The following is a 24,324-nucleotide window of genomic DNA, read 5'->3' on the forward strand; positions in this document are numbered from 1 at the left end:
CTTTACTTTAAGTTTTTGTGAGACCTTATGTGTTAGGTGAGTCCCCTGAAGAGAGGAGAAATTTGGTTGTTGAGTTCTTACCCGTTCTGCCATTCTGTATCTTTTAAGTGGAGTTTTCAGGCCATTTACATTCAATGTTATGAATGTAAATGAATACCTTGTTTTTTATTCATTGTGTTATTATTATACAGGTCCTGTGAGATTTATGCTTTAAGGAGGTTCTATTTTGGTGTACTCAAAGGATTTCTTTCAAGATTTAGAGCTCCTTTTAGCAGTTCTTGTAGTGCTGGCTTGGTAGTGACAAATTCTCTCACCATTTGTCTGGAAAAGACTGTATCTTTCCTTCATTTATGAAGCTTAGTTTTGCTGGATACAAAATTCTTAGGTGATAACTGTTTTGTTTAAGGAGGCTAAAAATAGGTCTCCAATCCTTTCTAGCTTGTAAGATTTCTGCCGAGAAACCTGCTGTTAATCTAGTAGGTTTTCCTTTATAGGTTATGTGATGCTTTTGCCTCACAGCTCTTAAGATTCTTTCCTTTGTCTTGACTTTAGATAACTTGATGACTATGTGCCTAGGCAATAGGCACCCGGCCAGGTTTCCTTTTCTTGACTGCAATTCTTCATTGTGCTTTTAGCTTTCCATTGTCTTCAATCAGATACTTTTTATGCTTTTTCCAGATCTAAGTTATTTAGTCCACCATTATCAGAGACTTCCAATTTATTATTTAAATATCAACATGAGTAATTCTTCTGAATTTTTATCCCATCATATTTGCCTTCTTTGAAGGATCATATGAAACCACTGAAGTAACATTTAAGCCATGTTAACATTCCGGAGCTCTTTAAAAAGATGTATCTAAAGATGTATCTAATCTCAGTACTCTACTATTTTAGTGCCAAGGTTTACCAAAGAAAACAAGGACTTCTTCATAGCCTTAACTATAATTTTGCAAGTTATTATTTACCTTCCCTAGCTGCATTCATAATAACCTATACACATATTTTATTTCTCTATCTATATGTTTAATTTGTATTTGTGTTACTGGTGGAGGGTGTCCAGGTTCTTGGCATTTTGAACAAAGAATTGGACAAAATGCACAAAGAACGGGAAGAATGAAGCAGCAAAAGCAGAGATTTATTGAAAACAAAAGTATACTCCACAGGGTGGGAGCAGGCCTGAACGAGCAGCTCAAAATCCTGGTTACAGAATTTTCTGTGATTTAAATATCCTCTAGAGGTTTCCTATTGGTTACTTGGTGTAAGCTCTGTGTAATTGGAGAGGATGAAGTGAAGTTACAAACATATTTACTTGGTGTACACCCTATGCAAATGAAGAGGATGTTTCCTGACATAGCTGAAGTACAGTTACCAAGTTATTTTCTTGCTCTATAGAGTTGGGGTTTTTTTTTCCATTTGATTTAGTTCTAGGAAGTCCTTAGGTTCCCTGCCTCTGGACCCAATTTTCCTACCTCATTTGTATAATAATTTCAGACGTTCATAAGCATGTGTTAACTACAAATTTAGCAACCTCAAAACTAACTGAACTTGCCTTTCAACTCCTGTTTTGCTTAATGCAGAAAACTTAATTCTCCAATTCAGCAAATTATGGACTGTTTTTGTTAGTCTTTATGTGGTAAATTCACACTCAATTCTAGACTTTCTTCTTAGCATCTTGGTCTCCCCAGGGACTACAAATGTCCCAAGAAGTTATGCATTATTCAGGAAATGGAACGAAGAAAAGTTTATCTTCCCCTGTTTCATATATCCTTGCATGCAATTTTTTAAGGATTTATTTTTTAGACTAATTTGAGATTCACAGCAAAATTGTGAGGAAGGTACAAAGATTTCCCATATATTTCCTGCCCCCGCACATACATAGCCTTCCTCATTAACATCCTTCAGCAGAGTAGGTGGTAACATAGTGGTGAGATATGAGGGAGGCGAAGTGTTCTATAGTCCCATTGTTAGGTCTCAGGCTTTTAGTGTGCCTGTGCCGCTGGACTGTGAACTTCAGAAGTGCTTCTCAGTTCCACTTTGAGGAGATAGCTAGAGTAGGCAGGAGTTGGGTATGATCTTTTCTTCAGATTCATTAGGTTTTGATAAAACCCTGCAGGTTAGGCTCTGGTTAACTAGTTTCTTCTGAGGACAGGCCTTGTTAAGAGCAGAGTGTTGTCACCTACTTCAAAATGGTTTCTATTCTCTCTCTGCTAGAGCACAAGAGAATTTTTCTCTAATATTTACTGTGAGAATCTGATCAAGCTCCTGAAGGTAAAACTTACAAAAGTGTGTTAAATGTCAAAAAGACTGACAAAAGGAATTACTGATTTTTCAGTCTACTGAACTTTTATTTGTTGTTTGGACTGAGTGGTGACTTCCAATCTTCTTATGTGATAAACCGAAACAGGAAGTCTGTATGCAATTTTGAGAGAGGTTTTAGTGTACATGTCCTGGTGATGCCCATTGTCTTGCCACAGTCCGTGCTTCCTATTATATGTGTTGCATTTATTGACAGTATCCTTTCATTCCAAATCTTATTTCTCTTTCCATCTTCTAGTACTCTCTTGAATATATCTACACATCTCATATATAAGAAATTCTTGGATCTTATATGCACGAAGCTACAGTGCATAATATTTTATGAGTCCAGCCTCAGATCTAGTTACCTAGGAATATAACTCAACCATTGCTGCTCTTAACACACAATAGGCTGGAAAGGCAACTTTCCTCTTCTCAAGCTATACACTCTGGGAAGTGAGGCACAGCCCCTCCACAGTTTCTATGATCTCCCTACATCTGGGACTTTGCCTGAAATGATCACAAGGCAGCAAGATTGCATTGGCATCCAGGCTCTCTTTCTTTTTCTTTTCTTCCCAAACTCCTTTATAAAACTTGAAAAGTGTTTTTACTCTTCATTTAGCATAAAGGAACATTAGCTTTCATTTCATCAAGTATTTCTCAAAACTCTATTTTTTATAATATATGTAAGCCCATGTACTGTTGAAAAAAACTTTCTTAAAAAGTTATCTACTGCAATTGAAAATGTTAAAGATTATTATTTTTGATATAAGTTATGTAAATTGTATTTTGAAACTCAACAGGCTTCTTAGATTGATTTATAATCTGCCATTGCCCCTGAGATGATAAATGACACTGATTTAATGACTGGAGGGCCTAAGGTCAATGAGAATATAGACAGAAAAGCTACATATTTTAGTTTTAAAAATGAAAGAACATACACAGTTAAAAAAATAAGAATTGGATTTCATTAGGAATGATATAGATCTTTAAACACACAGAGCCATGGTTCTTTATAGATTGTCTTGGATAATGTCAATTATTTCATGGTAAACTTGATCATAGACATCTAATCCAAACAAAAAGTCTATATGATTGTAGTAAGAAATAGTTTTATAGTAAATGTGGTTTGTGATTTCAGAATGTAAAATTTTAACGTCTTCAGGGTCAGCCAACAAGTCACTTTCACCATTCCAAATTGCAGTTGCCACATTCATGTTTGTCACGTTGTAGAATGGAGATGTCGTCTAAAAATAAATGAATGAAAAAACAGTTTTCATAGGAGATGATACATTAGAAGGTTTTAATTACTAATTGTTTAAAATGATGAGTTTAAATACTGTTTTAAAATAAGTCAAATCTAATGGATTCAACTTAATGGACCTGTTGAAACAAAGGTGTGAAAGTATGAATAGGCATTACAAGTTTTAGTTGAAAATAAGTTATACATAAATCTAAACTAGACAGTTTGTTCCAATTCAAAATATTCAAACACTTCACAGAGATAATTTCAGTACTATTTATAAAATATGAAAGATTTTAAGTCAATTTTCTGTGGCAGTATTACTGTCAATATGTTTGTCAATAAATTATAAGTATTGGCAGTCCATGTCAACTCTGATCTCTTTGAATTTGATCTTCAAATTTTATATGAAGATCAGACTTTTATATGAACAGATCACATCAGCCTGGAGTTTAGCTGAGGCAGAAAAGTATGGAGGAAAAGCATAAACTTTGAAGTCAGACAGACTTGGGTTCTAGTACTTCAGTAATTTTGTCATTATACAATTTTTACCACATCTCATTGACTTCGAATTTTTCCTAATTATTATATATGTTTTCTCATGTTTTCAAATAGAATAACTGGTTTTAGGGTCAATAAATATGTTATGCCTTTTATTTCTCATTTAACCAAGTGTAAAGCTATGGATATAAAAAAACACAGTATTTTTCCTCTTGAGAGACTTTGACTTCTTCTACTGCCTGTCAACTTTTCTAGACTTATCCAGGATATTTGTTGTTAAAATACGTAGAAAACATAGAAAAGTCACTTTGGTTGGATGTGACAATATGTATCCAAATAAATATTATCTTCATCTGCTGGTCCTTATCAGTGTGTTATTGTACTCTGGAGATTTACAGTTGATCCTTGATCTATAGAAAAGTTATCTAAAAAATCAGGAAGGCAGAGAGTTTTTATAGAGAATTATGTACCTGATTATAATGAACCAAGTTCAGATCAGGACTGCCCCAGTCATAAGCTTTCAAATGAGTAGAATTTAAAAGCTGAAAGAGAAACAAAAAAATAAGACCATATCATTTGTTCATTACAGTGGCAGCTGAGCAAGTTAAGCATGCAATGCAATATATACCCCTGTTGTACTGGGTCTGCTGGTATTTATGCAGGTGGGCTTCTTTGTTCTTTTTTTCCTTTGAGTAGAGAAATAAATGGAAGGGGTTGGAGATTGGAGCAGGGGAATCTAAAGAAATAATTCCATTGTCTTTATATAAATGTACGTATACCCAAGGCTTTTTTCTACCCAGAGGGGGGCCTCTTTTGGGAGAAGTAACATCAGGCTCCCTCAAATCTTCAGCTTCATCAACAGAGGTCAACACTGAGTGTCTTGCACTAAGACTAAGATAACACCCACCTAAAACACTTTGCTTCAAACAATAGGGCTCAAGAGTTTGTCCCAGAAGTCATTTTTTTCTTCACCCCTTTACACTCACAGCCTCACCACCACTTTCTGGCCAAGGTTACTTATGACCTTGATATTTCTAACACTTTGATCAATTCGGAGGAATTTTCTCATGTTATCTGTTGGCAGCATTTGACATAGTTGTTCATTCCCTCATCCTTGAGATCTTTCCTTTACCTAGCTCCTAGAATACCACAATTTTTTGATTTTCATTTTTACTTGCTATTCCTTTTCAGCTTTGTTTAGCCAATTTAGTTTCTGCCACCTGACCTGTTAATCTTTTCCGATCTCAGTACCCAATCCTTTCTCAAAAGGATCTTGCTTTTCTGTCTATACTCACTTCATTTGCATTCTCACCCCTGGCTTTTTGTATTCTCACTCTCTTGGCTTTACATGTCATTTATATTCAAAACGTTTACCTTCTTTTGTAAGTCTTTCCTAAATTCTAGGCTCCTATATACAACTGCTTACTCAACGTCATCACTTAAATATTTAAAACTTATTTTACCTTTCCTCCACAACCTTCATCATCAAACCTCCCTATCTCCTTTAATGGCAATATTACCTTTTCCTTATGTAAGTCAGAAACTTTAGAATCATCCAAGACTCTCTTTCTCTCTCACCTCTTATAGGGTCCTTCATTAAACTTTGTTGCCTGCATGTTCATGATATACATATGTTTATTCAGACTCCTTTCACTTTCACCATCTCTGCTGTCAACACATCAGTCCAAACAATTGTCATTCCCATTTGGATTATTGCAGTAATTTTCTAACTCTCTCACTGCTTTCACTCTTGTCCTACTATAGTCTACTCAACATAGCAGCCAATGTGTTCCTTTTAAAACTGTAAACTATGTCATATCACTTCCCTGCTCAAAATCATGCAGTGCCTACTCACTTCACACAGAGTGAATGCCAAAGTCCTTACAATGACATGCAGATCCCTGTCTTACTCATTATTTTTGCCTCCTTTCGCTAAGTTTCCATGTTCCAAATGTCACCATCTCACTAAACCCTGGCCTAACCTTTCTATTCAAAAGTACAACCCACTTTTCAGCATGCCTAATACCTTTTCCCTACTCTTTTATCCCAATTTCTCCATAGTTCTATTCCCTTCTAACACATTATAATAGTTTTTAAAGTTGACATGGTTACTGTTTATTATCTGTATACCTACTAATAATATGTAAGCTTGAGGATGACAGGAGTTCTTGTTTTGTTCACGGATGTAGCCCATGAACACAGAATAGTATAGACACATAGTAGGTGTGCAATAAATATTGTTACAATGGATAAATAATTGCAAAGATTGTTTAGATTTTTCTAGTCTAGCCATCACCAGAGAATAAAGTATAGCTTATCTTACCTAAATATAAGTTACAATAAATGTTTTCAGTAAGTTATACCAAATCAATTACACTATAGATTTAAACTTTTTGTAAATGAAAAAGCCTTACCCAATATCTTAACCATACTTTAAAGTTACCTAGTGTTTATTAACTTTAATGAACATTTATAATCATTAGCCTTTTCAATTCTTACAATATTTTTCTTAGTCAAATCAGATAATTATGAATTTCACTTTAAAAATAAAGGAAACTGATTCAGGAAGATTAAATGAGATGCTGAATGTCACCCTGCCACTAAGGTCCAGAGAAAGGTTTTAATTTCTGGTCTTTTGATCTGAGAAAAGTGTTCTTTCTACTATGTTATCCTGGTTTTCAACATTCAGACTGCATTCACAGTGTTTTGTTTTTAATCAATATCATTAATTGAACAAATATTAGTTGAGTATCTACTATATGCTAAGAACTGTTGGCCTTGGAAATACAAAAGTGAACAAACTTTTCATGGTCCGCAGGAGTTAACAGTTTAACAGAGGAGAAAGTGCAGTCTAGTGAAAGCGTTTCAGAGTAGGCATCAGGATAACTAACTGTGTTCCAGTCAGATTTTTAAAAGTGGAATAGTTTTCAAGCATTGGGCAAATCAATTGTGGGACATGGCCTAGATAATCCCTAGTCTGCGGTTGTAACATTTTCTCATTTGTAAAACTGATGTTTATATTGCTGTAATATTACTTAGGTTTAGAGGATTTATTAAATTATGATACTAACATTTTATTTTTATTTATGTATTTCTTTATTTTTGAGACAGAGTCTTACTCTGTGCAGCAGTACAATATTGGCTCATTGCAACCTCTACCTTGTGGGTTCCAGAGATTCTCCTGTCTCAGTCTCCCAGGTAACTGGAATTACAGGCATGTGCCACCATACACGGCTAATTTTTGTATTTAGTAGAGACAGGGTTTCACCATGTTGGCCAGGTTAGTCTCAAACTCCTGACCTCAGGTGATCCACCCACCTCGGCCTCCTAAAGTGCTGGGATTATAGGCGTGAGCCATTGCACCTGGCCTCAATATTTTATAAACTATAAGGAATTATAGAAATATATAATAATTTTATTTTATCCTTATAAATTTATTACTCTATGGCCATGGTATGATCCCTAGAATAATGAGGTAAACCATGAGTAGCATAAATTAAATTGTATTGAAATGCACTTTAGCAGTTATACCTGACTCCAATGGAGCATATTTTGAACAGATGTTCCTGCTGGGTTGTGTGAAAAATACACATCCAAACGACTCTGAGGGATCAAAAAAAAAAAAGCATTTTTATATTAGTTGAATCATAGAAAGCATAATCTCTTAATATTTATTGAACTAAATTATTTCAAGAAAATTAGGTTATTTTAAAATTAATATTAATAAACAAATCATCAAATTGTATTTTAATTAAATATACAAATGTACTTATTCAATTGTACAATTTTTACGTTAATATAGACGCTATTTTTGAATTTCTAAGTTATTTGGTCTGTCACTCACCCTACTGAAAACAATCAAATGTGACTGACACAGACCTATACACACACATACACAAACACCTTTTGAAAGCATGAAAGAACTAACAAGATAGAAGTAAATTACTAAAATAAATTGAGGAGAGAAATAAAGAACCCCCAAAGACACACAAAGAACCAAAGTCACTTTGTTTAAGGTTGTCAGTCACAGAGAATGTGAAGTTTCATTTTGAGACCTTAGCTTGTTGAAAAAAACAAAAAATCAAAGTTTAAGGCCTGTCAAAGTTGAAAGATTTTAAAAGAAACACTCTCCATAAGGGCCTCAAATTCTATAGTGCTCAAGGTAAAGCCATGATGTTAATCTGCAATCTATATTTGCATTGCCTAGATAGTCCCTGGGAACCTCAGTGAACCAGACAAGTAGAGTACTGATCTCAAAGTGACCTCAGGTGCCTTGAAAAAGCAAGCAAGATTTATTTCCACAAGAAGAAAAGGCCTGTCTTACTATCTAATTCTTGGTAAAAATTTCTCAAAATCAGTTAACTCTACTCAGTCAAAGAAAAGCAAGTATATGAAGAGAGAAGTATCATGTAAGAACAAGCAAAAATGAAAAAAATTATTTTAAAAAACCTCACAAATATTTTTTATGATATCGGATGCAAACTATAAAACAATTGTTCAGGTTTACAGAAACTGTAAAGCAACCACCAGAGGACAGGAACCTGAAGAGAATAAAAATACAAGAAGCAAACCTTTCATTAATCCCAACTTTCATCCTGTGGATTTTCCAATACGGTGCAGGGAATTAGAGCCAAACAGAGTATGGCAGCCTTGCTGGGCAGAAGAAACAGAAATCGATCTATGTGGGTGCTATGGAGTTGGACTAAAGGCCATAGATTGCCAGGAGAATTAACGAAAAGTGAATAAAATAAGGCCAACCCTAAAAAGTCTAAAAATGGACACTGACAATTAGCTAAATGAGCCAAAACTCTTGAAAGGGTAACTGCCATGGTTTGAATGTTTGCTCCCTCCTAAACTCCTGCTGGTTGCCATTGTGGTGGTGTTAGGTGGTGGGATCTTTGGGAGGTGATTGAGCCATAAAGGCTCTGCCCTCATGGATGGGATTAATGCCATTATAAAAGGGTGTGTTTGAGGCTGGGGATAGTGGCTCACACCTGTAATCCCAGCAGTTTGGGAAGCCGAGGTGGGTGGATCACCTGATGTCAGGAGTTTGAGACCAGCCTGACCAATATGGTGAACCCCATCTCTACTAAAAATACAAAAATTAGCCGGGCATGGTGGCATGCATCGGAAGTCCCAGCTACTCAGGAGGCTGAGACAGGAGAATTGCTTGAACCCGGGAGACAGAAGTTGCAGTGAGCTGAGATCGCACCACTGCACTCCAGCTTGGGTGACAGAGCGAAACTCCATCTCAAAAAAAAATAAAAAATAAAATAAAATAAAAGGGTGAGTTTGGTTCCCTTTTGCTTCATTGTTGCTTCTTTGCCCTACACCTTTCATCATGTGGTGGCACAGCAAGAAGGTCATTGCCAGATGTCAGTGCCTTGATCTTGGACTTCCCAGCCTCCAGAAGTGTGAACCAATACATTTCTGTTCATTATAAATAACCCAGTCTTGGGTATTCTATTATAGCAATACAAAATGCACTAAGACAGTAATTTAACCAAGAGAATGTGCAGCATACTATTCCCAGTACCCTGCATTCAATCCTAGTCACAGAGTGAAACAGGAAAACATAGCCAACAATAAGGACATAAAATAATCAGCAAAAGCAGATGCAGAGATGCTGCAAACATTAGAGTTAGCAAAAGCTTTAAAATAAAGTATGATTAATATGTTAAATAAAATATTTTTTAAAGTTTAAAATGGTCATAAAGGAAGAATATTTTAACAGATAATTAGAATTTATTTTATAGTCAAATGGACACTCAAAATAAAAATATAATATATAAATGTTAAAATTTATTAGATGGATTTAAAAGCAGACTATACACAGCAAAAGACAGGATTTTTGAACTCAAATTCAAACCTATATAAAATATTCAAACTTAAGCCCCCCCAAAAAAAAAAAATAGAGCAAGGAAAGATGTTGGCCACTGTCAGGTGGTCCAATATTTTGAAAGAAAAAAAATAATTGAAATATTAATGGCTGAGAATGTTTAAATTTGATGAAAGAAGCTCACTGTATCCCAAATGGTGAATCCCAGTTAAACTGGTATAAAGTGTTTGCATTATTTAGGATGTGGATATAAACACAAATTTAATGTAAGTAATAATACATGATACATTTTATAATTTCTAAGAGAATAATAAAGAATATTTTTAAAGCTGTAACAAAATAAGATAAAATAAAATATTAAAAAGTATTTCAGAAACACAAAAGTAGTCAAGAAATGTGAAATAAAAAGAACACCAGATAGGACAAATCAAAAGCATATAGCAAGATGATAGCCATAAATCTAATCTTAATAATTATATAAAAACAAATTTACTAAATACCATAATCCAATTAAAAGGCAAAGACTGTCAAAATGGATTTGAAAATATTGTTAATACACATATATGTGTATATATGTGTACATATATACGTATATATGTACATATATATGTATGTGTACACATATACACACATATACACACATATATATACGTAGAATATTAATCAACCATAGAAAAAAAATTCTGCCATTTGTGACAGCATAGATGAACCTGGAAGGCATTAGTAAGTTAAATAAGCCAAATAGAGAGAGACAAATACTCTATGATATCACTCTATGTAGAATATTAAATAAATAAATAAAAGGATGAACTCATAGAAACAGAGTAAAATGATGGTTGCTAGGGTCTTGCAGGTGGGAAAAATGGGGACATGGTGGTCAAAGAGTATAAACTTTCAGTTATATAGTAAATACATTTTCAGACCTAATGTACAGCATGGTGACTAGTTAATAATACTGTACTGTATGCTTGAAATATGCTGAGAGAATAGATCTTAAGCATTCTCACCAAAAATGTGACTATGTGAGGTGACAGATGTGTTAATAACTTGATTGTGGCAATTATTTCACAATGTATTTATTTGTCAATTGTACCTCAATAAAAAAGAGAAAATGTCTTTTGTTTTCATTGCCATTCAGGCTACTTGAAACTGTCAAAAATAAAGTTCTGACTGAACAATGTTAAATAGCCTGTACAGAAATTTTTAACAGAAACATTCTGTAATTAAAACTCAGATATTTATTATGTCTTCTAATTATAATTATTCTCTGTGTTTGAAATAAGCTCCAATATAATGCTTAGTTTTCTGGTACACTCCAGATACTCCTTCCATCATGGGTCACTACTGTTTACCTTAATGTAGGTCAGAGGCTTATACAACCTAAATTGCATTGTTCTGTTCATCCTTCCATATGAAGAAGTGCACAGTAGCTTTCATAAACACCTGTCAGGCCTATCTGTGAGCAATCTGAAATGTTTACCAGAGTCTCTACTTCACCTTTATCAGAAAGATAAGAAGGAATCCATTCCCTGAAAGGGACCTAAATAATAACCACGCACCCTTGACAGCTGTACTCAGATATCTCAGGCTCATTTCCCCTCATAAGAGTTAGAATTTTTTTTTGTAAATCATCATCAAAAAATCATAACACCTGGACAAGGTCAAAACTTTGGTTGTTTGAGGATACATTTTCCAAGTCACATTGTGAGCATTTTTGTCATCTGTTTTTCCTTGCATCATGACTTGCTTTCAGTTCTCACAACTTGCTTTCAATTCTCTGGTTGGTTTTCCTTTTTACAAACTACCAGATTCTTTTTTGGTTTTTCATACTGGCTCTAAGCAAACAATTTTAAGCCAGACCCTACTTCCTCCACAGATCTTGCTAGGCTCAAGAGACTGATTCAAGCTGAACCACAGTTTCACAATTAACTATTTCCAAACACACTGTGCGTGAAAATTTTCTACTTCCAACTTCCTACAATACCAGTTAAATTAAGACACAGTCATATTACAATCTACAACACTGTCAACTTCTGTTGCAGAAGAAATGCCACAGTTTTGAAGGCTAGAAAACCAGAGTATAAGCTTTTCTAATAATTTACACACAAAAAAAGAGTTCTCAGAGACATCACATTATAATTACAAAAAATATAGAATTGGCCAAATATACTACCTAAAACATAGAATGAATGGATAAGTAAAAATAAACATTGTATTTATGATTCTTCCAGGCCTCCCATAGTAGGTGCTTAGCACTAGATGAACGGAAAAATATGAAAAAGAGGAAATACGGAAGTAATCCTTTTTGCCTTCTCTGGCAGAAGGTACATTGCTCATACCTTTATGGGTGGAAAAGATGAGAACTGAGTTTCTTAGAGCATTTTGAAAATAAGATAAGGTTGAACAAAATCAACAAAGTCAACAAACATGTCCTTGTGGCATAAAAGTGTGTTTGGGAATTAAGAGAATACCTCTCTTTCTTTGAATGTCTATATTGGCTCTCTTTGAGAAGCTCTTAAAAGGTCCATGTACAAGAACTAACCTCTAGTCCAAATGGCATATTTGCTTCTGCCAAATCTGCATCTTTAAATAATGTGATGAGAAATGCTTAGAATGAATGCCTATATCCTTAAGAGAACCTATACACAATCAATCCAAAGGTTTTGGTAATAGTACCTTGAGTACCACAATGGTTTCCCACTCCAAGAGTATTGATAAAAGCTAGAAACTTAAAGATAATTGGCAGGCACTAATTCTAATTATGGAAGGATCAACAAGGATGGGAAGGAGTATTAGGAATCAGCAGGAGGAGTTATGGAGTTACCGGAAACAACTGAATAGAAGAGGACTAAATCTTAGAAGTCTCAGGAAACTAATACCCAGTAGCAAAGGTCAATAAAGATACCCATCACATCAGCTGCTCTCGAATATTTACAGACAACAAGACAAATATGCAAGTAAAACAATCCTAGCATGTTAATGCAAGTTAGTTGTACAATGTTGGTATAGTCATAAAATCAGATAGGCTAAGAATCTGACTACTAGTGTATGTGGATGAACCACAAAATGACACAAGGTATAACACAAGCACTATTATTATTACACTTTTCAAATATTGAAAAATATACATATTTCAAATTCAACTTGTTCTTACCATATTTAAGTTTTTTGAGTCATATCCAAACATCATAAACAAGATATTGAGGCAAATCTTATCAAAAATCTGTAGTGGACACAACTTTGAACCAACGAATTTTTTAAATGAGGTTTTAGGCAAGAAGTCTTTGTTGCCAAAAAAAGCCTGTAAAATAAATTTATTTTATCCACATTTGGATGACCACAATAAGTACTAAAGAAATGTTATCGTAATTCACTATGTATAAAACCAAACAAATTATCTCACAGTAGTTTGAAAATTTCAAATAAAGGAAAAAACTTGGAAGCAGGGTGGTTTGGCCACTGGATTTCCTCTTACAGTGAGGTTCTAAAGTTATAATAAGTAAAATTGTATTCCTTTGTAGAAACAAAGGCAAGAATCTAGTGTAAATGAAACCAAAAATTTCAATTCATACTTGTGGTTGTCTAAATATAGTCAAGATCTCTTATTTGAAAGCATACCATTATCACTTTGGGTTATCAATGACATAAATAAAGGTAGAACATACCTTGACTATTGACTTCCATTTATATGTCATTCTAACTAAAGGACTTTTTAAGTACTTTGTGGAAAAAACTGGTGCTAAGGCAAAAAATATTTTGATTCTTTCAGCTATCTTTGGTATAGTAGAAAATGTTATGAAACCTAAAATAAAATAAGATATAAATTAGTAAGCTATTCTTAAGCAATTACTAGCATGTAAGAGATGACACCAAGGAGAATAAGAGTAAGTTCAAAAATAGTTTCTGAACAATTAACTATTTCCTAATTCACCTATCAAACATTTTTAAATCACCCAGTATATTGTAATATATTGGTCATAATATAATGCAGATAATTCAGGTTTCTACAATGTATAGACCATAAAGAATGATACTTTAGCAATAAATCAGACATGTAACACCACAGTTTAAAAATCAGGAACAATATTGAACATTTTTTATAACTTGCAAAGGTGAAAATGAAATATGTGAATTTTCAGACAGGTGAATTTTACACTTTAGGTGACAGGCTCAATAAATGTCCCATTGTTTTAACATTTATCTTCAATATATTTTAAAATTCCTTATCATCTTATACAGAGGATACTAAGCATCTTATTTTATTGGTAGTTTTGAGGCATTAATGTGAAAATAGTCATTTTTCCCTTTGCCGTCTTATCAAGCTATCTACTTACACGTCAATATTCTGATAGATTATTTATTTATTAATTATTTATTTACTTAGGTCAGGTTCTGAGAAGCCAAACAACCAAAGAATTATATATCATGTGATAAGTCAACAAGCTCCGACACTCATTACTCATTTTTTTTCTTATTTCTACATTTTCAGGCATTCCTGGTTTTAGATAATTGAATAGTTGATGAGAATTTGGACTAAAAGTCACATATATGGTTAATACATGTCAGAGAAAAGATCTGTAGAAAATGGGATTAGATTGTTACTCAACATGCTTTTTGTAGTAGGAAGTGGATTATTTCTATAAGAAAATTACAGTCTTCAGCTTAGAAACGATTTACTTAATATTAGCTTCTATTATAAGATGGCTTTTTCTCCCTGTAAAGTAGAATAACATGAGTAAAGAGGTTTATAGTACCATGCAAGAGAATTATGTTAGGTCATACGTAATTTATTTCTGAAAGTAAAGTTGTTATATATTAGACAGGCATTAGAGTTCTGATTAAAGTTCTTTTCTAGTCATGTTTAAATATAGAAAGAATTCCCTGATTTTTGTGCATTTCTTAAGTTTGATCAGTCCTAAATGCAAACACATACATAGGTTTTCATCTTTTCTACTCATAAAATCCTATGCTACATTTTTGAAAGGAAAAATAATATGAAAGTTCTATTTGTAGAACACATAATAATGGCAATCTCACTTTGATCTTAAATAACATAGATATCCAACTTTTATACAATTTGAAACAAACAAAACCACAACCAACCTTGTCTTTACAGTGAATTCCTTGTGACTAGAGAAGCCTCCGTGTGGGATCAAAGCAGCATGTAAGATTCCAGGGCATTCTGCTATACTATGTTTGTCTCACAGTGTTTGTTTTACTTACAGGTCTAGAAGCTTATCTACAACTTTAACAAGTATATGCATAACCTGAACAAAGAAATTAAGGGATATTAGCAATAATCTTTCTTGGCATACCAATAGTAGTACCCTGTGAATGGCCTACATAAAATATTTCCTCTTGTCTGGTTTGCTTCACAATGAAATCAATGGAGGCTGGAAGGTCATATTTTGCCATCTCGTCAAAACTACAAAAGAAAGAGGAAAATAAAAATAGCACTTTCTACTAATGTTATGTTAATATTTGAAAATAATGAATAGGTAAATGAATAAAGGCAATTTTCTACTGTCTTTTGTTATTAATCAGGAAGTTATATGGTATAATTATCTTCTAAATAGAGACTTCTGTGGGAACTCAAAGTCAAGGAAATAAAATCACAAGGCAGTCTTATAAAGAGGGTGTTTGTATATGAAAAATAGAATAGGGTAGACAAAATATATGAGTTATAGAGTAGAAGAGTAGTCAAAGGAAGGATAGGGTTGGTCAGTAAGGTACTAAGTAAGAAATAAAGATTATTGCTGAAACATAAGTAACAAACTCAAAATCACACAAGTACTCTTTAACTTTCAAGCCAAAATTCACATAAATTTTAATGGTCTATGGAAAGTCCTAAATTGTGAAAAGAGTAAGACCTAAATTTTATTTTATTTCATTCAAAATGAAAAATTTGTATACACTTATAAAATGAAATGTTACTTCATTTTATTTGTACCTGAAAGCCCAGAATTCTTTGGAATTCGTTTCCAGGTACAAGTGTTTCCTGGACCAGGTATTTCCTCTGCTATTTCCCATCCACACATCATAACCAGCATCTGCCAGAATGAAGCCCAGACTATTGTTGGGAAGATTGGAAATCCAGCTGCTGGCAGATGTAAGCAAACCATGTTGCAAGTATACAACAACCCTCTGAGCTGAAAAAAAAAATGTAGAAAATTCTTTATAAATTTTGTGGTCATCTATATGAAAATCTCTTATATGAAATTCAAACTTTTAGTACATGATAGTTTAAAGTTTTTAAAGATTCTTTTCATAAGTAGGGTAAGTTACTAAGATTTAATCCCATTGTATGACAGAGCTGTTTAATACAGTTCACTAACGGTTGTCTTTCAAATAACCATGTGAGCAATTAGGTCACATCACACTTAAATATATACATTTTAGTGAGAGAGAATAATCAAACATTTTATAGTAATTCGAGCACTCATACACATTTTAAGTAATACATTTTAAATAAGGGATCAATTACATAGCAAAGTTGACAAATCATTGGCACATGGTCACGGTATTCACTGGTCCTACCATATAACTCCCATCAAGAGGCTGCCAACCTGATAGAAAAATGAAACAAGCCCTTGAATGCTCAGTAAAAGCCAGCCAGGAAAAATCCAGCTGAGAGATGACATCCTGTAAGCATGGGCACTATCCTTCAGGAATTATTGTACATCTTTTAAAAATGGTGAGAATATATTTGTGATAACCCAATAAGTAGAACACAGGAGTCTGAGGAACAAGAGCTTGCCATCACTCCTAGGAACCCACTTAGGAATCTGTTCTCACAGTTTCAGCCTCTGCATCTCTAGAGGCCCTGGTCTCCAGAGAGAAAATGCTACCACCAAGGCACTGTGAGCATCCTAACAAACTTAAAGCTATGACTACTGCCTGGTCACTGTGGGCTCTTCATTACTGAAGACCAGGAAGTTCATTGACCCTTATCATCATAAGAAAGTAGGTCTGCTGATACAAAATGAGGAAAGGGAGAAATACATTTGCTCTTCAGGTGATCCACTGGGTCATCTTTTCCTACTTCTATGCCCAGTTTTAACTGTACACGAACAAGTACAACCATCATCTGATATGAATATGTTAGCCCCTAGGGATGAGGGCCTAGCTTACCCTATCAGGCAGGCTAGCTGAGAGGTAGAGAAAGCTAGAATAGATTATGGATGAGGACGTTTATGAGTACAAGTTACGGCCTTCGGTTGCTTTTTAAGGGTTTCCTATTGCTCATCAGGCAAGCTAGCTAAGAGGTAGAGTAGAGAAACCTAGAATGGATGGTGGAGGAGGACATTTATGAATACTAGTTATGGCCCTAGTATTGCTTTTGAAGGGCTTACTATTGCTCCTTTCTCGGCCAAATTGGAACTGCCTCACCTAAGAGATCACACCTCCTTCTAGGGGTAGCCTTCAGGCAATGATTAACTGACATAGGAACACAAAAAGCTGGCTCTCTAACCTCAAGGTGGAACCACCTCTGTAGTGTAATTTTTATGGGAACCTTGAACTTCTCTGAGATCATTTTTTAGCTAGCCCCAAGCTGAGTCATATTATATTACTCCTTAACTCCTTACCCTACTTTATCCTAATTTCCACGTTACTGCCTCCTGACAGTATTTCACCAATCAGTCACATGTACCTGAACCCCTCTCTCAGACTCTGCCTTTAGAGCACTCTAAGGCACTTGCTGTGTTTTAAAATTATCTTTAAATCTTTAATACAGTACTTGCAAAATGAGGTCTTAGCTTGGGGGATAAATAATATTATTATATAAAATCTATGTTAAGATTTTCTGCTACTGGGTGTAACCTTTATAAATATGCAAAATTATGTTAATTAAGGTCATTTTAAATTAATATCCTCTCTGAAGTGTACTTTAATGTTCAAAATAACTTGAGAGGATGCCCTATAATATAAGAAACATTCTATTTTTTTCACATTCTGTTTCCTTCTGAAAGAAACATACTTTCAGGAAGAAAAGCTAAGGAGAAAAGAAAATACTTGGCTTTTATTTGGGTAATTATATGAATAAGCAAAAGTAATCCATTACATATTCTACTAGTGAGTGGCAGATCTAGGATTATACCCCAGATCTCCTAACAAATTCCAGTGCATTTTTCACCACACTCTAATGATTCAAATGTACTTACTGTTGGAATAAAGAGCCCTGAGGCTGCTACCAACCTCATCTCTCTGCTGTTTCTAGCGGAGAGAATGACAAAGATGAAGAAGGAAATTTGCACCAGCCTTTCTTCAAAATCTAGAGCATAATAATGTTATTGTGTTTCACAGCATTTCTAATTTCTCATCAGAAAAAGAAAATTTTAGAGAATCAACATGTAAGAGCCAAGTGATCCACAAAAGAAACCTGGGAAGAACAGCTTGTGTTCCATCACAACCTCTCTGTGACCAGAAGGCCAATGTATCTTCTTGCATGTCTCTTCTTGTGGCATGTGGGAAGACACATGGGAAGCTGAGTATTCACTTAATCTTAAGGTGCTTTTCTTGTCCTACATTCTCCATCAATTAGAACAATTAAGAACTTCAGGCCCTAGATGGTCACCAATCCATCTTCAATTGAATATTACCTAGATTTTTATTATTGTCTGTCCTCCCATAAGGAATTCTATAAAGGCCAAGGATATAACCATCTTCGGTTACAATATCATATTCTTCATCAGGGTAGCCCCAGTAGGAAATAATCTGGCTCTAGATAAAGAAAAAGCAAATCTTTTAGCATAAAATTGTTATCAAATAAAGTTGAATGGTTTGCCATTTCTAACGCATTATGTGATAATGAACCTTGGTGTTCTCTCTCAACCTCAGGCCTATCTATTTTTATTTTCACTAATTTGCTGATTCATTCAGTTAATAAATATTTGTAAACACCTACTGAGCAGCAGTTTTATATACTAGGGATTGAAAGAATAAAACAAACAAACAAATAAGCCCCCACCCTCAAAGAGATATCTCAAGAATATTTTCTTTTTTAACTACTAGTCTCTCATACTTTTACCTACCCACCTATACACAATTTAAAAATATACATGCATCCATAAATGTTTGCATGTCTATGTGTATATCTAATCTTATATCTGAAATTTGTATATATGTAAATATATAGAGAAGGAGGTATATATTCATACCCTCATATATGTGAATATATATTTCAAATATGTGAAGGTGTGAATATATTTACACATTTTTCATTACAAAGATAGAATAAGGCTGAAGGAGAAACTAAGCTATAGAATAGCAGATGAGAAACAACATATAGAATGTGAATATAGATATGTACATTTGACTGTAAATCTATTAAATTAAAATTCCAAATTTGAAGAGTAGCATTCTCTGTTATTTTGGCAGTACAGATTTATTTTCTAACAACTTACAATATTCATATCTGCTTCAGGGTTTGCAGATCTTTGATTTTGAAAGACACCATGGGTAATTCGAAGAATTCGGATAAAATACATCATTGTGAAAAGATACCACATTTGGGACCTATATATAAAAGGAAGATGTTTATACAGTTAAAATTGCAGCAAATTATACCATTTATAAAACTGCAGCAAATAATTCTGTGAGGTAGGAAATATTACTGTTTTCAGGTGAGGAAACAGAGGCTTCGAAGAATTAAATAACTTGGCTAAAACCATACAATGTATAACTGGCAGTCAGAATTCAGATTCAGGACTGCTTAATTTCAAAGTCCATGCTTTTCTGGCTACCCTATTTTGTGGATAAATTCACTCTCAGAAGTCTCCATTATAGTATTATTCAGCCCAATTCTGAGAGCTTTATCATGTATTACAAATTAAAAGAAAGGGTAGATTTGGAAGCTTGGATAACTTTCATTCAGCAACTCATTTTATTTTTTTTACAGATTGGTGATTTTTGAATCTCCTAAATTCTACGAAGGCAGAACTCTTAAGTTTTTTCTTAAAACAATAAACCAGGGACCCACAGAGGCTGCCATCCAGATTCTCCCCCAAAAAGCATGACTTACTAATCTTATGAGCCTTGTATAATAAGCCAACCACTATATCTAGAAGGATACAATCCAAGGATTATAAGACCCCTACCTTCGCCACTCACTAGCTAGGTGACTGAAAGCAGATTACTTAACCTCTCTGATCATCAGTTTCCCTGCCTACAAAATGCAACTAATACATACTTCTCAGGATTGTTATAAAACTTAAATTTGATCAATGTGATATGATGTTATCAGTGTAATGCCTGTCATATAGCTGACATTAATATGTAACAATCCTCCTTATTCAAGAGAACAAATTACAAGCAATTTAGGGACATAATTTACATGCACATAATTGATATGTCTTTCTTATACATTTATTAGTCCAGTTTCCAGTGCACTGATAACTTGAAAAAAAAATATGTAGCTCTGAAAGTTTTAAAGTGTATTCATTTTTTAAAAAACACTTTCTAACTTAAAACTTTAATTTACAGAAGCTGCACTTCTCTCCTTTGGTCCAAGTATTTATATTTGGTATAATATCTGTGGTTTTCATTGAAGGCAACAGCAAAGTTTAAAACAGCATTACCAATATCTTCTACCACAGAGAAGACCAAGAGCTGCTAATTTAACTGCACGTAGAAAAACTTTAAAACATTTGGAATCACATTTAGATATTCCTCTTTGGTTGTATTCTTGGAAAAGTGCTCAGCAGGCAGCAAGTCTACTCAGTCCTCTGTCCTCATGGGCTGTCTCAGATAAGTATATGGAAATAGCTTGGGAAGGAATACGTTCTCTGTCTGTACATGTGTTAACTATATGTATTACTACACACTGCTTGCTTTCTAGCTGAGGTTTTAAAATGCTTTGCATTATTTCTAGAAGGAATGTATAGACTATCATCTGAAACAAGATATCTTTTAAAATAAAATTCTATTGATAATTATCTTGGGAAAATAGGCATACTCTGGACTGTTCCAGGCATGTAGGTTATGACTGCCCAATTTATAGCCTCAAATATTTACCCAAATTTTAATATTTTTATACAAAGGAAACACAGAAGTATAAGACTTTGACATATAGTTGTGGTATGCCTAATAACCACCAATGGGAAATGAAATGAAATTAACTGAATGAAATTAACCTTATTATTTGCAATGACTCATCAACCACACAAAGCAACTAGTGAAAAAGTTCACCAAAGTCTAGAATATGGCCATTGAGCACTTGAAATGTGGCCAGTGAGAAACTAAATATTTTATTTTAGTTAAATTAATTTTAATATGAAAGCTAAAGCAGTGTAAAATATTTTTCTGTTAAATACAACTTTAAATTTTTATAAGATTTTCTGTATTGTTAATCCCAATTCAAGATTGTCTTGAAACAAAAGCAATACTTGTCAAATATCCCATAACTGAAAACAAGAAAATGGCAGGATGACATGTTTTTTCATCCATATCATGCTGAATGGAAAAGCTCATTTATTACCTTAATAAACAGCTACTAGACTTTACGTTGAAATGAAAACTTTCCATAATGCAATTCAATAATAATGATGTACACATTTTTCTAACATGAATCAATATGCAGATTTTAATTCTAAACAGCAGCATTTATATAAATTGGCTACAAAACTACAAGAAAAATAGTTGATATTAATAAATTGAGTTGCTTTGCAACTCAAACTTGAATTTGATATTAATAATTTTAAGTTGACATGAGCTATTTAAATATACTTAACTTGAAGAAATAGAGTTTTTAAGTTGATACATTTTTACTTCAAAGTCTAATCAATTTTTCTAAAAAAGATAAATAATTTTGTCATAGTACATGCAAATATAAGAGAAAATGATTTATTGATAGTCAATTCAGTTACTGAAACTTTTAAATATGTTTCAAACAATTTAGGTATGTGAAACTACTGTTGTAGATGTAAATTTTATGAAATCCAAAAACACCTCAAGTGTGTCTAATACAAATTTAGCTCCAGAATTAAGATCTTTTATACATGTAAAATACACTCTGGATTTTGAAGGTTTACAAAAAAGGATAATGTAAACTATCTCAACAATAATTTTTCTAATACATGTTGAAATAATAATTTGGATAAAATGGTTTACTATTTATTAAGTTCATGCAAGATATCATAGAAGTAATCACCACTACTAGATTAAAATATTACCTTGGCCTATAAACCTTGTACCTAATGGAGCAGGTAATCATTATTACTTCACTTTAAGTTACTTGCCGTAATTTTCCATCCATGCTGGCTACCTGGTGAGATATTATTCCATGGAGCAAATCACTGGTGCTTTGCTCTGCTGAGAGGCAAACTTTCATAAGGCAGTCAAAGATGAAAGTGTGTAAAAAAGTGCAGTTTTGTACCATAGCACTAAAACTGGAGGTTGCCAGAACTTTAAATAATGATTTTTAAAAGCTGTCGCCCATTTAGCAAAAGTACTTAAACAAAATATGAAGATATCAAATATCTGTAATATTAAATAGAATTTCCTAAAAGATGACTTGAGAATTATATTTCTTTAACTTCTGCCATTAAAATGATTAGTTTGACTCTAGGTACAACACACAACAATGAAAAATATTATATCATACCTTTCTGCTTTTGTTGATTTTAAGTGTCCAATGTATGTGTCTTCAAAGTAGTCAATCATATATTGTGTTTCTTTTAGCAAAAGTTGCTAAGCAGAGCCATAGGAAAGCTAAGAAAAAGCATATTATACTAAACAACAAAATAAATAGAACATTTAGCTCAAGACAATATTAAATTCAGCTTCCTATTTTTTCAAGCCTCTTTCCCATACATTAATCCAAATACATTCACATCTTGACAAAAATGAGAAAACCACTACAGAAGTTGTCAGCGATAGTTTCCCGCTAGTGTCCATTAAAAAGCAATTAAAATTATTAAGATATGAAACTTCCCTAAAAGTCTGAAGTAGATTTATTTTTCTGTCTGGCAGTTATTGTAATAACAGTAACAAGTAGTGACTATGCAGTCTATAATGACTTAAAGGAGTTCAAATATAGAATCAACAGTCTTAAAAGTATTGTTAGGTCTCAAAAGAAGACATTTGCGTGGCCAACGAACATATGAAAAAAAGCTCAACGTCACTGATCATTATCCAACTGAATTACCATATGGCCTATCTTGATTTAAGTATTATCCTCAAAAGTCTTGTATATCTTCTAGCGAACAGATAGTGAACTCTCATAGTCTCTGAGAATTCTAAATTTGATTCTAGTTGCCAGGGAAACTGTATTGAATATGACAAAATTTCTATCCTCTTGGTGCTTAAATTCTAGTAGGAGAAAAACAATAAATAATAAATAAGTAAATAGGTAAAAAAGTGAGATTACTTCTAAAAGGGATTGAGATGAAGAAAATAAAGCATTCATTTTTCCGTCATGTAATGGAATAGGGAGTCACTGGGTGGCTATTTCAGGTCAAGTGGTTAGAGAAGACCTCTTTTAGGTGACTTTTAAGCTGATTTGAATGAAGTCATTCAAGGAGTCAGCCTTGAAAATATCAGGAATAGGAAAAAAGTCAAGGGAAAAGGTCATGGTGATTAGGAAAAATAAATATTAGACATGGGGACTGTCTCACCTATCTTGCAATCCTAATTTTCTCTAGGTCATCTAGTCATTCTTACCTTTCCAGAAAGCTGTACTACTGCTAAGTAGTCAACCAAGGACCCATTACTCTCTTAACTGTGAAATCAGGTGTAACCCATTCTGGAGGTTGGGGTGTAATGAGAAATTGCAAACCGCTATGGCTACTTCCATTTGATGACCATAGCAATCCAAAATTCTGGATAACTGTTTTTGAAAGAGCATATGATCATAGGGAGAAAGCAAAAAGACAGTGAAGTATTAATGAGAATTCACAACTACAGGAGATGCAAGTCATAAAGGATGCTGTATATACAGAGAACAGCATAAGGTTTTCTTCTGCCATAGATAAGTGGAAAATCTGAGGATGTGTTCAAGGAAAAGAAAGAAATTCAGTTTAGCCATAGCGCAGAACAAATGAAGGTACAAAAGTGATAACTGTAGGATGAGAATAATATATTGAATATTTTTTATGCCAAGTTAATGCAGTGGAACTTAATTCTGTATGAAACTGAGAGCTACAGAAAGTTTTTGAGGATGGTAATGACTTTTCTAGAAGCTGGGTGCAGAACTGGGAAGTAGGAAGACTAGTTAGAAAGCTACAGTAATAATTCAAGTAAGAACTGATGGCTTGAACTGGTCTGATGGTAGTGGGTTATCAGAATTTATTAGCATTAGTGTCACTAAAGTTGGTATACAGCCCTCCACTGCTAAATTTGACTGGCTTAAAAAAAAAACAAAACAAAACAAAAAAAAAAAAACAGAAAAAACCCGATGGCTTGAACTGAAGTAGTGAATTCATTTTTTTGGCAATTACTCTTTGAAATG

The 24,324-nt window shown here is 33.6% G+C and overlaps 1 protein-coding gene across 2 annotated transcripts; it reads right to left on the reverse strand.

Annotated features, from left to right (window-relative positions):
- Positions 1-3,240: 3,240 nt before the first annotated feature.
- On the reverse strand, positions 3,241-23,842 carry LOC105480841 (lipase family member J). 2 transcript variants are annotated; one of them, XM_011740024.3, is made up of 11 exons: positions 23,023-23,842; positions 22,480-22,586; positions 19,283-19,394; positions 18,479-18,599; positions 15,829-16,027; positions 15,194-15,303; positions 13,544-13,680; positions 13,033-13,179; positions 7,571-7,642; positions 4,510-4,581; positions 3,241-3,542 (listed from the first exon to the last, which is right to left on the reverse strand). In XM_011740024.3, exons 2-11 carry the CDS (start codon positions 22,536-22,538, stop codon positions 3,309-3,311), a joined length of 1,263 nt encoding a protein of 420 aa, XP_011738326.2. In that variant the 5' UTR covers positions 22,539-22,586; positions 23,023-23,842; the 3' UTR covers positions 3,241-3,308. The 2 variants fall into 2 exon arrangements, with proteins under 2 accessions (XP_011738326.2, XP_011738336.2); XM_011740034.3 differs by lacking the exon at positions 13,033-13,179 and having other exon boundaries at positions 23,023-23,841.
- Positions 23,843-24,324: the final 482 nt, after the last annotated feature.

Source organism: Macaca nemestrina, chromosome 9 (genome assembly GCF_043159975.1).
Source record: "Macaca nemestrina isolate mMacNem1 chromosome 9, mMacNem.hap1, whole genome shotgun sequence".
In the NCBI taxonomy this organism is placed as follows: Eukaryota; Metazoa; Chordata; class Mammalia; order Primates; family Cercopithecidae; genus Macaca; species Macaca nemestrina.